General features: G+C 47.3%; 1 protein-coding gene across 2 annotated transcripts in view; it reads right to left on the bottom strand.

Moving 5' to 3' along the window:
- Positions 1–11,986, bottom strand: part of CABLES1 (Cdk5 and Abl enzyme substrate 1) — a 69,586-nt gene extending 57,600 nt beyond the window's left edge. The window contains exon 1 of one of the 2 annotated variants that reach the window (XM_058832585.1): positions 11,108–11,986. In XM_058832585.1, the coding sequence (XP_058688568.1) occupies positions 11,108–11,631 (524 nt within the window). In that variant the 5' untranslated portion in view covers positions 11,632–11,986. The remainder of the gene's footprint in view (positions 1–11,107) is intronic. The other variant, XM_058832584.1, reaches the window with a different exon arrangement.
- Positions 11,987–14,958: the final 2,972 nt, after the last annotated feature.

The raw sequence follows: 14,958 nt of genomic DNA, 5'->3' as shown, positions 1-14,958 counted from the left end.
GAACAGAAACCACTACTTCCTCAGTCACTGCATGTTCACATCTAAAAAAAGCCTTGGACAAGGATAAAACCATGCTGGGTATGGCATCAGACCTCTGCATTGATCAAGCTCACAAACTGCCATCAACATGTGACAGACAATTTTGAAATTTTGGTTTTCCTGTTTTACCTTTTCCACTAAACAGACAGGAAATATATCTGTTAATGTGAACAACTGAACAAAGAAAAGTAATATCCATTTTTGCAGAATCTACCACATTACAAAATGAAAATCTAGAGAGCCCACAACTGACCAATAAAAAAACAGATCCCTCCTCAGTTCCCTAGGGACCTGAAGTGAAGTTTTCACTACCATAACCCCTCATCTTGGGAACATGGATGCGAGGATCAAGAGCCTCCCAAAAGATAGTTTCTTCTAACATACGAAAATGACACAAAAATAACCCCCAAAACAAACAAATAAACAAAAAACCAGACAGGAGCACGTTGAAATATTCCTGGGGAATCACACAAAACAAAGAACTGCAACAACTGCAAGGCAAGTGCCAGTTACACAAAAGACCGTGCCACCCTTTACTGTTGCTATCGCATTCATTTATCCCGTAAGATATTCAAGATACGCAATCGCTCAACGGGTTGGAAATAGTACCTCTGCACTTAAAATAGAAAAGACAGGCCTAATCCTGTTCTCATTTGTACCTGAGCAACCCTGCAATTAATTCAGAGGTTGTTCGTTTTCAGGTGCCTTGATCTTTGCAGACAGGCAGTGGCTTACAGGCGGTTTTTCATGCCAGCCTCTTTGCTCTCAGCCCATCCTCCCCAAGGGAGCGAATTCCAATTACAACCCACACCCTTCTTCAGTGCCCTATTGCACTAAACAGGTCATGGGCTTGGGGCTTAGCCCCTAAGGAATATAGAGGAGTAATGGCATTTTGTACAGCACTGAGCACAGCACCGGTACTTGCAGTGGAAAAAACATCCTCGCTCCTGTTGCAACTCCGCATCTTGCAGGAGAAGGAAGCCTGCGAGCTCACAAACACACTGCAAGAAAATACACATTTCCATTCACATCATTTATTCAACCTTCCCACTGAGCATGACGACAGCATCAGAAAATACTGCCTTGAAATTGCCTGTTTAAGGGTGCTGGCAAATTCATACAATTTGCCGTTTTTATTCTCAAATGCATCTGCTCAAAGTTCTTCCCTGTTGCACCCTAGCACTGTCTTTGACTTGAATAGCCTTACATCAATAAGGAAACTAATGAACAAACAAGGAACAAGTATTTATAATAATCTCTTTAAAACAAACAGAAGCAATTCAGACAATGAAGTCTGTTCCTTAAAACAAATGTGTGCAGACACTTGCTACTTGTGAGGCTGCTCTTGAGTTCTGCAGTACCTGGAGTGCCTTTTAAAATAGAAGAATATTTTATCTTGAGGCAAGTCATGCACATGGAAAAATACAGATTTTCCAAATAAATCTCAAAGGTCACAATGGAGGTATTTGACAGTGGCACTTTGTGTTCTGCTGTAAATAAATCTGCCTCTTTAAGCAACCACCTCTGAGCTGCCACTTCTGGATTAGCTTATGCTAAAAAATGGGATTCTACAAAGCAGTGAACACCACCAATTAAAAATCAAGCCCAGTTTTGCTTTAGGAAAACAGCCTCATATAATTAAGGAGGTTCCACAATGCTGAAGAAAAAGGTTTACGTAAACTCCATTTTTAAAAATACAAACGCAACCCTTTGTGCTTTAAAGGCCACAGTTCCAAGGCTATTAACAGCAGACGAAGATCTTTCCACACCTTTTTATATAACCTGATGCAGCACCTGCACGACTCACCTACCTAAGTAATTAAACTGCACTTTGCACTGTAACACCTGAACACTGTTTTGCCTCTCTTCCTATTATCCAAAAAACATCTCCATGTTTTGCAGTCAGAAACACTATCATTCACTTAACTAAATTCAGGGAACTATGAAGCGTGCTTGTAACTACCAAACCTCCTCAACTGGGCCCACGTCCCAGGTATCAAGATGGGTGTCTTCATTTTCAGGTAGCTGTCACCTAATGAGGACTTTAGTCCCTGTTGTGCATGTCCACCACGCCCCATGGACACGTGGGCAATACCTCTGTCACCCTGTATTTGTCTGGGTGTAGCTGATTGCAGCCTTGACTGGAAAAGGAGGAAATTAATCTACTCTTATGTTGGATCTGTAGGTATTAACTGAGGCGTGAAAGCAACAGGAAAATAAAACTTTGACAAAACATAAGGAATAAAGTTGGCGAGTTAAAACCCCAGAAAGATATTTTCCAGATGCATTTCAGACCACAGCTGACATCTGGCTTCTGCTCTACCCTACACCCTTCACACAGGCTGAGTACAGTGGGGTGGGGAGTGCAGGTTCCTAGAACATGTCCTGTGAACAGGGAGCAATGAGAGCTTTATGAGCTGCATTTGTGCATACATAAATGTATGTACGTGATCCAAGGAGGCCTGAAGGCAAAGGGCTTTATGTGACATTCACCTCCTGGCTCCCCCATTCTCCATCCCTATATCTGCTGGGGGTACTGCATGAAACCAGACGACCCTCCAGCTGCCACAGGGGCAATCCCTGAGTGCCAAAGGCATCCTGTCTCCTTGGGGCAGAGAGGCTCTGCTCTCCCCTCCTCCAGCACCATGCACCCAAATTCAGCAGACCTCTTTCTGAAGCAGGCTGGTGAAGCTGTGCTGCTTGCACCCTTCTATGGGCACACCCCAAGGCTGGGAATAGAACCCACTTCTCTGCTAGCAGCTGCAGGGGGCAACAGACTGCCCCAGTGCTGTGAGTTATCTCTGTAAAAAGCAATAGTAATAAAAACCCTTCAATCACGATGAAACTAAATCCATGCCACTGTGCCAGCATGTACACCTCCTGTCAAAAAGGGAGAGAGCTCAGCTCAGGATCTGTGCCTTCTCCTCTCCCCTTTCTGGTATATGAACCTCTGCATCATCCAACCTCATTGGAGGGCTGAGACATCTCCCTGCACCTCCACCCATGGCAGATCTACCAGAAGCAATGATGCTGGAAATGATGGAGCCTTCCACATTTGTCCATTCAATTTCCTTACTGGGAGTTACTAACCCTGTTAGGTACCTGCAGTGGCTCTTTCTTCATCCTGGAAAGGGAAAGGAAATGATGCCCCAAAGAGGGGAGAGGATAGACAGAATCCTGTCACCAGCCTTCCCACACCGCAGAAGATGCAAGCAACAAGGACAGCAAAGATGCCTGTGGTTGGTACTTACTGAGGCTGCACTGGTACCACCACCACATCCCAGTATCACTTCTCTGTCCCTTGTGTACACAAAAAAATCTGAAGGTATGACCTGCACAGTCATGGGTGAAGCTACCCACAGAAGACAGCACATGGATGGCAGAAAAAAAGAGCTCAGTGCAAGTAGGCTGCTAACCCAGTGGCACTGATGAATTCCCAGGAATTCACTAGGAATGCCCAACATCCTACTCTAAGCCCAGAGAAAGGGAAAAGCAAGCTCAAGAGCTTAAGCCCTGCTTGTTTCATACAGCTCAGTTCCTGCTACATGGTGCAGAAAGAAGTCATCATAATGTCACCTTACAGATTTTTCCTGTTACACAATAAGGGGATGTTTTTTTTTCTTTGCAGGAAAATTTATGCTTCTTTTGAATGCCTTTACCTATAAACTGATGTGCCTATGTCTGATTTGCCTTGACAGCATGTAGATCTGAAAACCTAATCATATTTACCTTGGTAATATGATTATCTCTAGGAGCACCAAAACATAATCCATTGTTGACTGAAAAATTATGATAAACTTCTCTAGCTTTCCATCTTTTAATCCCACCAATACTATAGAGTCAAATCCCTGATATTGCAAAGATTTACTTCCTAGCAAAACATCATACACTGGTGTTTGATTTAACTGAGCAATCTTATATATAAGTAAACATACAGTCCAGGCTTTTCAGGATCCCTTCTCAGAGAGGACATACCTTCCTCTGTCATCCAAGACAATGAGTGGAAAATATATTTCAATTGTGGTGAGTGAATCTTTCCCCAAACCTCAATTTCACAAAACTGCTAGCTTGATCTATAACAACACAGGGGGAAACACCACTGCTTGCTAAGAACATGCAATTGTGCTTTATATTCATAGATGAGGTGAAAAGTTGTTTGGTTTTTTTTAAAATACTGCTGCTAGAAAAGAAGATAGCCTTTGCTTCACTTCTCATTCACTTCTCAATTTTCCACAACAGAAAACCTTCCCTAGGCAAACACTCCGAAACACTGCTTCTAAAAGCAGTGCTGGCTTTGAAATACATCATGAGAACAAAAAATACATTTAGCATTGATGACAGGAAAGCAGTTGCTGTGAACATAACACGGCAGCCCTTGTAAAGGAACTTCACAGTTCCTTAAATATGTATCCCCCTAAATCTGCATATTGCACACTGAAAAGCAGATCCCAGGAGTCCTAGAAAGCTCCCACTGGCACATCACATTTTCTCCAACTACAGTTGAATTTTCTTCTCCTAAATGCTCTACCATGCTCTCTATCCTACCCTTGCAGAAAAAAAAATAAAAAAAAAACCAAACAAAAAACCCCAAAACTTCTGAAAGCCCTTCGTTACGAAAACAAGTACCATTCCCTAAACTTCTCAGCATGTTATTTGCAAACAACAGGCCAGCAAGCAGATATTCTCCATATGCCAAATTATGTCATTCCCATTTTCTAGAAAGAATACTTCTCACAGCAAACTGGCAAGGGTTTTTTTCAGTTGGGTTGTGAAAAGAGCCAGCTCTGTGTCTTGCTGCACCTGCTGCGTTGCTAAGTCTGGTATCTGGTGGCAGCCCCACAGCCATCCATAGCAATTCTGGGTCCAGAAAAGAGTTTGTCATAAAGGCTGAGTACACCCTCAGAGGTACTGGCAAATGTTCAGGGGTGAATTCTGTGGATATTTGCATATAGATTCCTGCAGACATCAGCTTGTCCCATTTGCAAATAGAATCTGCTTTCCCACGCTTCTCAAGGGACAAGCTGGTGCATACAGAAGTTTCAGTGTACCGAAGTCCCAACATATAAAACCAAACTTCTGCATTTTTAGGTTAAATATAAAAAACAGCCTTTTCGTTCATGTGGTGGAGAACTTACACTACAAGAGTAGTGCAGCTGAAACCAGAGGAAGAAAATAATTAAAGAAAATAAATAAATCAAGATTTGGTTCTGCTTCTCATCTTTACCTTCCATCCATTTGCTGCACTACTGAGTCTCCGGACAGCCCACCTGACTTTTACTTTTTTGAAACAAGGAAATCACAGAATTTACAGAAGATTGGGCTGTTTTCCTCTTTTCAGAAAGCACACTTGGGCAATCTCATATTTGTGTTTTAGGTGTTTTGAACTGTTCCAAGCTAAGCAGTATCTTCTGCCAGAAGAGTTCTCAAAGTCATAATTGCAGACTAAAGCATACTTCATATGCAAAAGCTATCATCAAACTATGATCTGTCATTATCCTATTTATCTACCAATGGAACTATGTTTTTGTGATGGTCTGCAGGGCTAGTGACTCACATAGCTGCTACCCATTTTCACCATTTCAAGGTGCTTTCAACACTCTTATGGTACAGACGAAAGTTATATAGCAGGCTTCTAAGGAAAAGATCAAGTTTGGCTGCCTGCACAGGAGATTTTCTGGTAAATAAAAGGGTGAAAAGACAGATCAAGTAGTGGAAATGCACCCAGCACATAAGCAAACCTGCTGAAATTTGTTCCTTCTGCTCTCCTATAACCACAGCACTATAACCACACATGGCAGGGTTGGATCTGGAAAGCTTTGCATTTGCAGCCAGTGAGGGCAGCCAACACAAACAAGACTTCTCATGGGTTACCAGCTCAGGTTTCTTCACAGGGGTTAATGTGTACCCACCCAGGTATATCCCTGTCACCTGTCCAGTTCTAAGGCTGCCTCACTCTGAAACCTGCAGAGTCCTGAGGCTCTGGCAGACACAGCTGCCTCTCAGCATCTGTCCCTCTGTAAAGCTCCCTCATTAATTCCCTAGTACGCATGAACACCATGTTCTGTCCCACTGTTCCGCTCTTCAGAATTGACAGCAAAGGGTTTTTTTCCTTGTCTGAAGAAATATTAACCTTTTTTATCTGACAGAGATGCTCACTAAATAGTATAATAAGAGCCTAAAATATGCCAGAGCAAATTTCTGTGGGACTTGTTTTTAAAAGCTTGGGTACTAAGGGAACAAGGCTGCTGCCCATCTATCTGTGTCATACTCCAATGACTTCTCAACCACTGGTCAACTTCAACTAACACTGGAAGATCTTCCCATTTCCACCAGTTTCAAAGGAAGTGCCAGAGGCAGGCACAAACATCTGTGCCCTGAACAAGGGAAATGGCTGGCAGAGACCAGCGGTGGTGAAAGTTCATCTGTGTGATGTGGGGCAGGCTGTGCTCAGCACAAGCACAGCTCAGAGAGCCCAGCAGCATCAGTGACTGCCCCTGCACAACTCTTGGTGAGTGAAAGGACCCAGCCTCTCAGCGTGCTCGTGCTGAAAGACATGGGTGCACCCAGCCCTCCTTACAGGACTCACAGAGGAGCTCACACACTGTGTGCTACTACTGAAACAGCCCTTATTTCCCGAGTCTTAACCCTGCTGCTGAACACTCCCCCTTCAGGGTGGCACAGGAATTTAGCCTCCTGAAGTGACAGCTGAGGTCAATAAGCATCCCCTTCTTTAGAACCAGCAGCTATCAGTGGTATACATGGTCTCACACCTAAGAAAAGCCTTAGTTTAGCATGTGCACTTCCCATTGACTTCTCAGACCATTAAATTGCTGTCCTCTTGCTATGCTTGTATACATCATTCTGAAATCCAGGCTGCCCAAAGGGCTTTAGGTTCAGTGAATAGCAGAGTGTCCATCACACACAAAAGGGCTGATGTGCTTTCAGTGACTCACAGGCTACCTCCTGATGCTGGGATGACCCCACCGGGTGGAAAGTGCCCCCAGCTCTTTGTTCTGCTCCCATTTCAGGACTCTGTCTGTAAGACACTTGTTTCTGAGAGACTCTTCTTTTGTCTCTTGTGTGTTCAGTTTGGAGGCATCTTCTGCTGTGGGCTGAAACTGCATTGCCCGCCTGCCCAAGGCCATGGAGAACTGGATTCTGACCCCTCAGCCCTCCACCACAAATACCCAATGGAGGGATTCAGCCCCTAAACACAATCCCGGAGGCTTCCTGCAGCACTAACAACCCATGGAACTTTGCAAACCCACTAAAGTCAAGGAAGTCAACCATTCTAACATTTCCCTTCATTGCATCTCTCCAAAAGATAAATATTGACCCCAAATGCAGCTCTGTCCTTTCTAATAGGTAGAAATAAACTGAATTTTCACAAGCTTCACTAATTATAAATTAATTTTAGAATTAGGAAATGAGATTTATTGTAGGTCAGTAAATTCTGAAGAAAAATCTGTTTGGACCATGATAACCTCAGTGTCCTTCTGAATGGACCTCTCCCCAGTGAAAACTCAGCAGATACTCTCTCTTTGCTTCCCAGCACCTGCTGCTCACAGAAGAAATTCTCCTGCCCATCTGCCTTCAAACCTGACATGGTGACACAGACAAATGCAACTGTAAACACTGTTTAAACTCCAAATCCAATCACCAATTTGCTTCCTTATCAAAATACAAAAAAATCCAAAAACAAACAACACAAAAAAAGAAGCATGTGCTTGTTTCTAATCACCTGGCCCACTGGGAAAGGAAACTTCACATATGGAGATAGCAATACTTTTCCCAAAGAAAACTATGGCAACAAGAATTACAGGCGCACATAAAAACAGGCACCTGAACCATCACCTAATCCGCAGGATGTGAAATTATTTTAAACCAGTGTTGCTGAAACCTGGTTTCACAGAACTCCTCACTAATTTCAGATTATTCAGCTATTAAAATTAATTATAATATCATATGAAAGAAACTTAGTTTCTAATAAACTCATGTCCTTGTCCACTTATTTACCACAAACTGAAACAAACTCCTTCTGCAGGAAAACAGGAGCCTTTGGCACCAAGCAGCCAACTTCTGAACAAGCCTATTTTTTGCCATTTACATATAATTACATACTAGCCTCCAAGCAGCTAGAAGCTCCATGCTCCTTTTTTGTATCATTTGTTTCTTGTGAATACACATAGAGCACAAACCCAAACCACATTAATGATAACCTTGTTAAATATAAACTAGTATGCAATTATACAAACTGCTAACACAAACAAAAAAGCCAGGGAACTCTGATTATATGTTCACAATGGTTTCTGAAAACTAAATAAAAATAACATAAGGCTACCTGTCTTGCCTGATATTGTAACAGAAAAAGGTTTCACTTTGTAACTTACCTGTCTCAGCACACAGGACTAGTCTGTCAAACAACCCCTCAAACTCAATTTCAAGCTCACTCACTGCACGGAGAGCAGAAGGGTAGGAGGAAAGGCAGCCGGTGCACAAGTGAACTACCAAAAAATCTGATTTTCCTCTCTGCATCATCCTTCAGATGAGCTAATGCCTGTCCCTGGGCAGGTGCTGTGACTTTCACCCTGTCACCCTGAGAAGGGCTGGCTGTGTGCTGGGGACTTGGCTCCTTCCTCTCCATTAAGAGAGCAGCAGAAGGGCTGCTCGAACCCTCTGTTCTTGAGCTTGTGCCAGCCCGGTGCATGCCTGTGATTTAACTTCTGTGCAGCCAAGGGTGAACCCAGCAATCAGAGCTCCTACCACACCTTTTCATTAAGAAGATGAGGCACTGGCGTTCTGTGCAACCTCCCCGGTCTGCAGTTGCCCGTTCCTGCTGTTTAAAAATATATCACCTTTTCCAGAAGAGAAACAGATCTGTTGAAGGCAGGCCAAGGTCTGCCCTGGACTGCACACATGCAGCATCACAACAGACAGCAAAGGCAGGGGACATTTCCCAGACCTCTCCCACACAAGTGTCAGCCTTAAGCAAGTGCTACAATGGAGAGCCTCACACTTGTCAGTGGAGTAATGCAGTCTCCACCACAGCTGTATCTGGCTCTCAAGAAAACAAAACAGCATGAGAAAACCAGCACGTTCCTTGCAGCCTGCACCACAAGAAAATACACGGCAAAAATGACAGCCGCTATAGGATGGGAGGAGCATCCTGGAAAGGTTTCCTTAGGTGATTTCCCTTGCCATGGACCTGGGCTATCCATTCAGTTTGTTTGCATACTAGCAGCGAAGCTGAACTTGCAAGACTCTGGATTTCTAGGTTGTAAACAAGACCAGTAATTACCTTTCCCTCTTAAAATCCACTCTGTCCTCATGAAATAGAAAAAAACCCCAAAAACCAAAACAGACAACAAAAAGAAACAACAAAAAAAGCCAACCCACATAGGTTGTAGAAGAAAATGTTCAGAAAGTGAGCAAAAAGGTGCATGGGAAAAAGTAACTGGAAGAGGAAGGGCTAAGTGAAGTGATACCAGTGAGATCTAAGCATCCTTCCCATAACCAAGCACAGGATCAAAGCATGCAAGAAAGGAAAATCAAGGATGATCCCTGGGAATCCAGAAAAGTAACACTGGAACCATGCATCAATAATAAACTCATTAAGTAGAAGGTCGAGAAAATGCAGTGTCTTGAATGCTAAGTAAGTTCAAGAGTAGAAACGCAATTCCCAAATCATGGTCTTTGGGTCACTTCTCCCGCACAAGGCTGTGGGTAGAATCACATCACAGACTGAAATGCACAAGAGTGGGTGTGTGTGTGAGTGTGACATAGCTGTGCAGGTGATCCACGGAGAATTTAAATGGTTGTCACTGCAGAAAATGTTTTGAGAAGCACATGACTGGGAGAAGAAGGGTGGTAACCCACCAGCAGGCACTCTGCTTGAGAAGGTGGGGCTCCCTCTAGCACAGCACCTGAAAAGGGGCTCAAAAAAGCCATCAATACAACCTAGATGGAAAGTGAAAAAAAAACAAACCAACCAACAGTGGGGCATGCAACTAAAATAACTTTCTTCTGGAATACCTCCAATTCCTCCAAGCTAGTTGGTTTTGAAAGGGACTTTTCTACAGCGATCTATGCTCAATTACCCTTATAAACCCTTGCAATAACATGTGACTCAAAGTCTACCTATTTGTCCAAGGGAGAAACAAGGAGGGAGTGTGGCAAATGGGGAATGTGGGAGTGGCTGCCAATGTGGGCTTGGGGAGAACAGTCATTTCCTCCAGCTTCTTCCCTGCTTCTTCTCCCCTCCGTCTCTGATATCTGAGTACGTTGTTAGGGAAGTGAAGGAAGGTGATTTTGTATCCACAGGCATTTACACATTTTTACATGATCGCACCTTCTTAGCCAGAAGTCTCAGCTTGAGAGCTGAAGCAGGTGAGCTTGTTCCTTTGGGAATTAAAAGGCAAAAGGGTACCCGGCGGCAAGAAACGACCCAGAGGAACACAAAGTGCTTCGTGATAAAGAGCTCATTTAGGGTGGTAGCGAGACGCTGCTTAAACCACGCGTTCGCACCGTAATCCGTGGATTTCGATGCGAAGATTTCCTTGCCCCTTGTGGGCTACCAGACCGGGCTACAGCCCACTTGACTCAGAGCCGGTTCCCAGCCTGCTGTCCATAAGGACAGGCAGCACGGTGGGATGAATCCACCGCCAGTGGGGAGGGCAGGGTGACAAGCGCTGCGCAGCTGGGCTGGGCTGCGGCGGGGCACGGCGGCTGTGCAGCCGCACGCCCGCACTGCTGAGCAGTGGAGGAAACTTTCAGCCACTCGCACCCAGGCGGGACCGACCGACCGCCTGCTGCCGCCCGGGAGGCTCGGGCACCTCCGCTGACCTGTCCCTGCACGCTCGCACATCCCCGCCGCTGCCGCTGCTCCCCCGGCCGGACGGCAGCGGAGCCGGCCCCGCGGAGAGAGGCTCCCGCCCCGCGGCTATCGGGCCTCCCTCCCTCCCCACGGCTTCCCCCGGCCGCCGTGCCCGCCCTTCCCGAGCCCATCGCCATCCTGCGCATCCCTTATCCCCGCATCCCGAGCATCCCTCATCCCCGCGGCGCGGCTTACCGGGACCGCTGCAGCTCGAAGGCGGCGGCGGGGCCGGGCTGCCCCAGCTCTCCGCTGCCTCCGATGCTACCCTGGGGGCTGGTGCGGCCGAAGGGCACCGGCAGCACCCCGGCCGTGAAGGAGTTGAGGCGGCCCCGGCTGCCCGCCGCCGCGGCGCCCAGGAAGGCGGCGGGCGGCACCTGCACCGCGGCGAAGGCGTCCTCCTCCTCCTCCTCATCTTCCTCCTCCTCCGGGGGCTCGGCGGGCGCCGCCGGGGGGCTGCCCAGCCGCGGCGGCGGCTGCGCCTGGCGGGGCCGGGCGGCGGGGCCGTCGTTGCCCGGCGGCGGGGGCCGCCCGTCGAGGGAGATGCTGGTGAGGAAGGAGAGCGCGGCCTGCCTGCGGCGGGGGTCGCTGCGCGCCGGCGGCGGCAGCTGCGGCGGCCCCGGCGGCGGCTGCGGCGCTTTCCTGGGGCAGGGCTCCGCCGGCGGCGGCAGGGGCCCGGCGGCGGGACTGCCAGGGCTGGCGGCGGTGGCGGCCGCCGCCATTGTCGGCCGGCTCCCCCTCCCCTCGCCGCTGGCCGGGCGCTGCCTCTCGCTGCCGGCCCGTCAGGCGGGCGGGCGGCGGGGCATGGGCGCCGCGGTGCCGGCGGGGTGCATGGGGGTGTCGGGGGGTGCGCTCCGCCCGGCCGCGCCGCGCTGCCCCGGGCCCCCGCCGCCCGCCCGCTCCGTATTTATAGGTGCAGCAGCCGCGCCGCCGAGCGCCCTGTGCAATAACACGGCAATCACGTGTGGGAAACGGGGCGCTGGAGGAAAACAAAAGCCCGGCCAGCAGCCCGGAGGAGGAGGGAGAAGGGTGGGTCTCGGCGAGCTCCCTCCTTTCAACCTCTCTTTTTTTTTTTTTTTTTTTTCTTCCCTTTCACCCCCTTCCCTCCTCCTCCTCCTCCTCCTCTTTTTCCCTTCCTGGATGCGTGGGGGCGGGCGGGAGCCGGGGAAGGTGGAGTCTGTGCCCGTAGTACTCGGCACATGGCCCTCGGAGCCCGGCACAGACCGCCCCGGACCCGGGGCTGCGGCTCGGCCCGGCCCGTCTGCGGCACCGGGAGCAGCGCTGGGAGCGGCACCGGGATGCAGCCGTGCCGTACCAAGCGGCCCTGGAGCTGCCCGCTGGTTTTCCCGGATGGGGGCTGGTGCCCGGGACAGGCACTGTTAGTGCCCGATGGGCACGGAGGACAGTCGGGGACTGGAAGCGGCCCCCGGGGATGCGCTTGAATGCCGACGGTGCGTTCTACGGTGCGGCAAGCCTGGGCTGTCCCGGCCCCTGCTGCCCCTGCTGCAGTCTGAGGCGTGCGAGTGCCTCTGTGTGTGCAAGTAACATCTCACGGGTTCCGTAAACCATTAAAGCAACCTCCTCCCAGCCTTTCCCTCAACTCCCTCCCCAACCCTTCACACTCCCCTGCACCAGAGAAAGCACATTTACTTTGCCGTTTCCCAAAAGGACATATAGCCCAAGCCCCAAATATCTGCATTCGTGTCGTCCCCGAAGTGATGGCTGTTGAGCAGCTGCCTCATCTGCAGCTGTGGCTTGCGAAGGCGGGCAGCCAGTCCCACCTCAGCATAAAGCTCCTTCATTCTTTCATTACTTTATTGTGATCAACTCAACCGTGCTACAAGTGTGCTTGTCCTGTGATGATAATTTCATCAACGGCTTATGTAAGTGTTGGATAACAGATAGATACAAACAGAGGAACATATGGTTGTCGCAAGATAGCAACAAGCGCTTTCTTCGTAAAGCATTACAATGGCTTGTATTACATTCCAGTTATAGCTGGTGGATGATTCACAAGCCATCCCAAACTGTCACAAATTATTGTGATGTCCCCTACAGTTTTATCAACTTTGCTAACTTGATGATTAAAAAAAACAAAGATGGATCAGAAAGGAGAACCTAATCCCATTGTTAGAGGAAGCTATGGACACAGGTATGTGTTCCTCTCAAAAGTGGTATTTTGAACATTCAAAGACATTAGAATCAAGCTCTATGATTTGGATTTATTTCTGAACCTTTGGCCTCTACTAACACTGAGTACCATAATCCCCAAATTTAGGCACCAAGTCTCTACTGTGTGCTACTTCTGTGGTAGGGACACTGCACGGACAGCATCCTAAGCAGGGAGCAGTGAGGAAGGGAAGGGGAAATGATGGATGAAAGAGATATTTTCCAGAAAGTGCTATTTTGAGGTGGACTTTCATATTTCAGTCTGCTCTCTTGAGGTTTACACTGATTTTGTCTTTCTTGTGCTTCTGTGCCTGTCCCTGTGGCGTGTCAAGGACTGATCATTTGGGTGGAAAATGGATAGGTGAGAATGCTAAACTCTCCTCTCCAGAGAAAAGCCTAACTGACATATCCCATCTGTAGGAAGGATGCTCTGTACCCCTGTGGTTGCAAAGTGATTTCTGCAAACTTCTGTTTTGGAGAGGAAGGCAGAGGAATTTCAGGCCTGCCACCTTCCTTTGATGGCAATGCCTCTTCCTGACCAAAGGCATTGTCCCTGCAGTGGCAACCAGTGATATGTCAGGGCCTTGATGCACTTGGCTCCTGTGGAGGAGTTCCAGGCTTCTTTTGAGACTCCCACATTTAAAAGAATTCAGGACTTTTTGGAGGAGGACTCCTGGGTCACAGAAAAATGTCACAGCTCTGTAGCCTGGTAGTTGTTACATTACTGAACGCTGACCCCCTGGTCCAAGGGCTACTACCAAATGATCAATAGGTCATGAAAGTCAGGCCTCCCACCTTAGAACCAAGTAAGATATACACTGGGATATTTTTTTTTCCTCTTGTATTTCTGAGGGGCAGCAGCAACAGTGTGTATTTTCCTCTGGAGCTCAAAAACTGTGTATGGCAACTGAGTGCTGGTGTATATTTCCCAAATTCAGCTTCTCACAGTACACAGGTCTGGGAAAGAGAACCACCACCAAAATGCCAGATGGGGTTCCAGAGGCTGGTTTAACTTAGGACATTTTTTATGTGTGCAGAAGTGTGCACTCCTTTCACAAAATTACTCTTGTGATGGGATAAATTGCTGTCTGTTGGAAGGATTTTTTTAAATAAAGCCACAACCTCTGCTCCAGAGCTCCTCTCTGGCTGACCCAGAAGGAAGTGTTACCCTTTCCCTTGTCCATATGTGCATCCCAATGATTTTGGCACCTGAATTCTACAAAAACATTTTTTACAGTCTCTGCGATCAGGAACACTTTTGTGAATGGTTGAGCCTATCAATCTTCTTGTATCAAAATTAGAGTGGTCAGGATAGATTGTAGGTCTTTCCTGACCTGGCTTATGCAGCTGAGCTCACTTTGTCACTTTGCAAAGTGCTTGTCACCTGCCTAAATACTCCCATGGACCCAAACAGATGCTCATGGTTTAATGTGCACCAGCTGCCTCTGGGGGGTACTGTATTTTCCAAAAATCACATTGAAGGTTGGTTAAAACATCCCTTCTACTGCAAGTGAAAATAAACCCATTTGAGAAAGCCACATACAAGAAGAAAATTACTTTTTTGGTCTGAAGTGAAGCTATTTTTGATAACGAGTGGGGTACGACAGTACAAAGATAATTGGCACGTTAGAAATACCCAGCTCTCTAGACCTATTTATACATTTAGTAGCAAATTTAAATTAATGTGCAAAACATAATGTGAATTCTTTTTTCCAGTTACTTATCTCCTCTTGATCTGTGCTTAGCAAAACTTTAGGTGGTCTCATGAGCTATAGGAGTCCTGTGTGCTGGAGGACATGTGAAAATGTTAAACAAATTCATTTTGCTGGTTGGAATTTTTTTGTTTGATGGGGAAGCAGTGGTTGACTAGAGGAAATAGC

Source organism: Poecile atricapillus, chromosome 2, assembly GCF_030490865.1.
Source record: "Poecile atricapillus isolate bPoeAtr1 chromosome 2, bPoeAtr1.hap1, whole genome shotgun sequence".
Classification (NCBI taxonomy): Eukaryota; Metazoa; Chordata; class Aves; order Passeriformes; family Paridae; genus Poecile; species Poecile atricapillus.
This window is presented reverse-complemented; position numbering and strand designations above follow the sequence as displayed.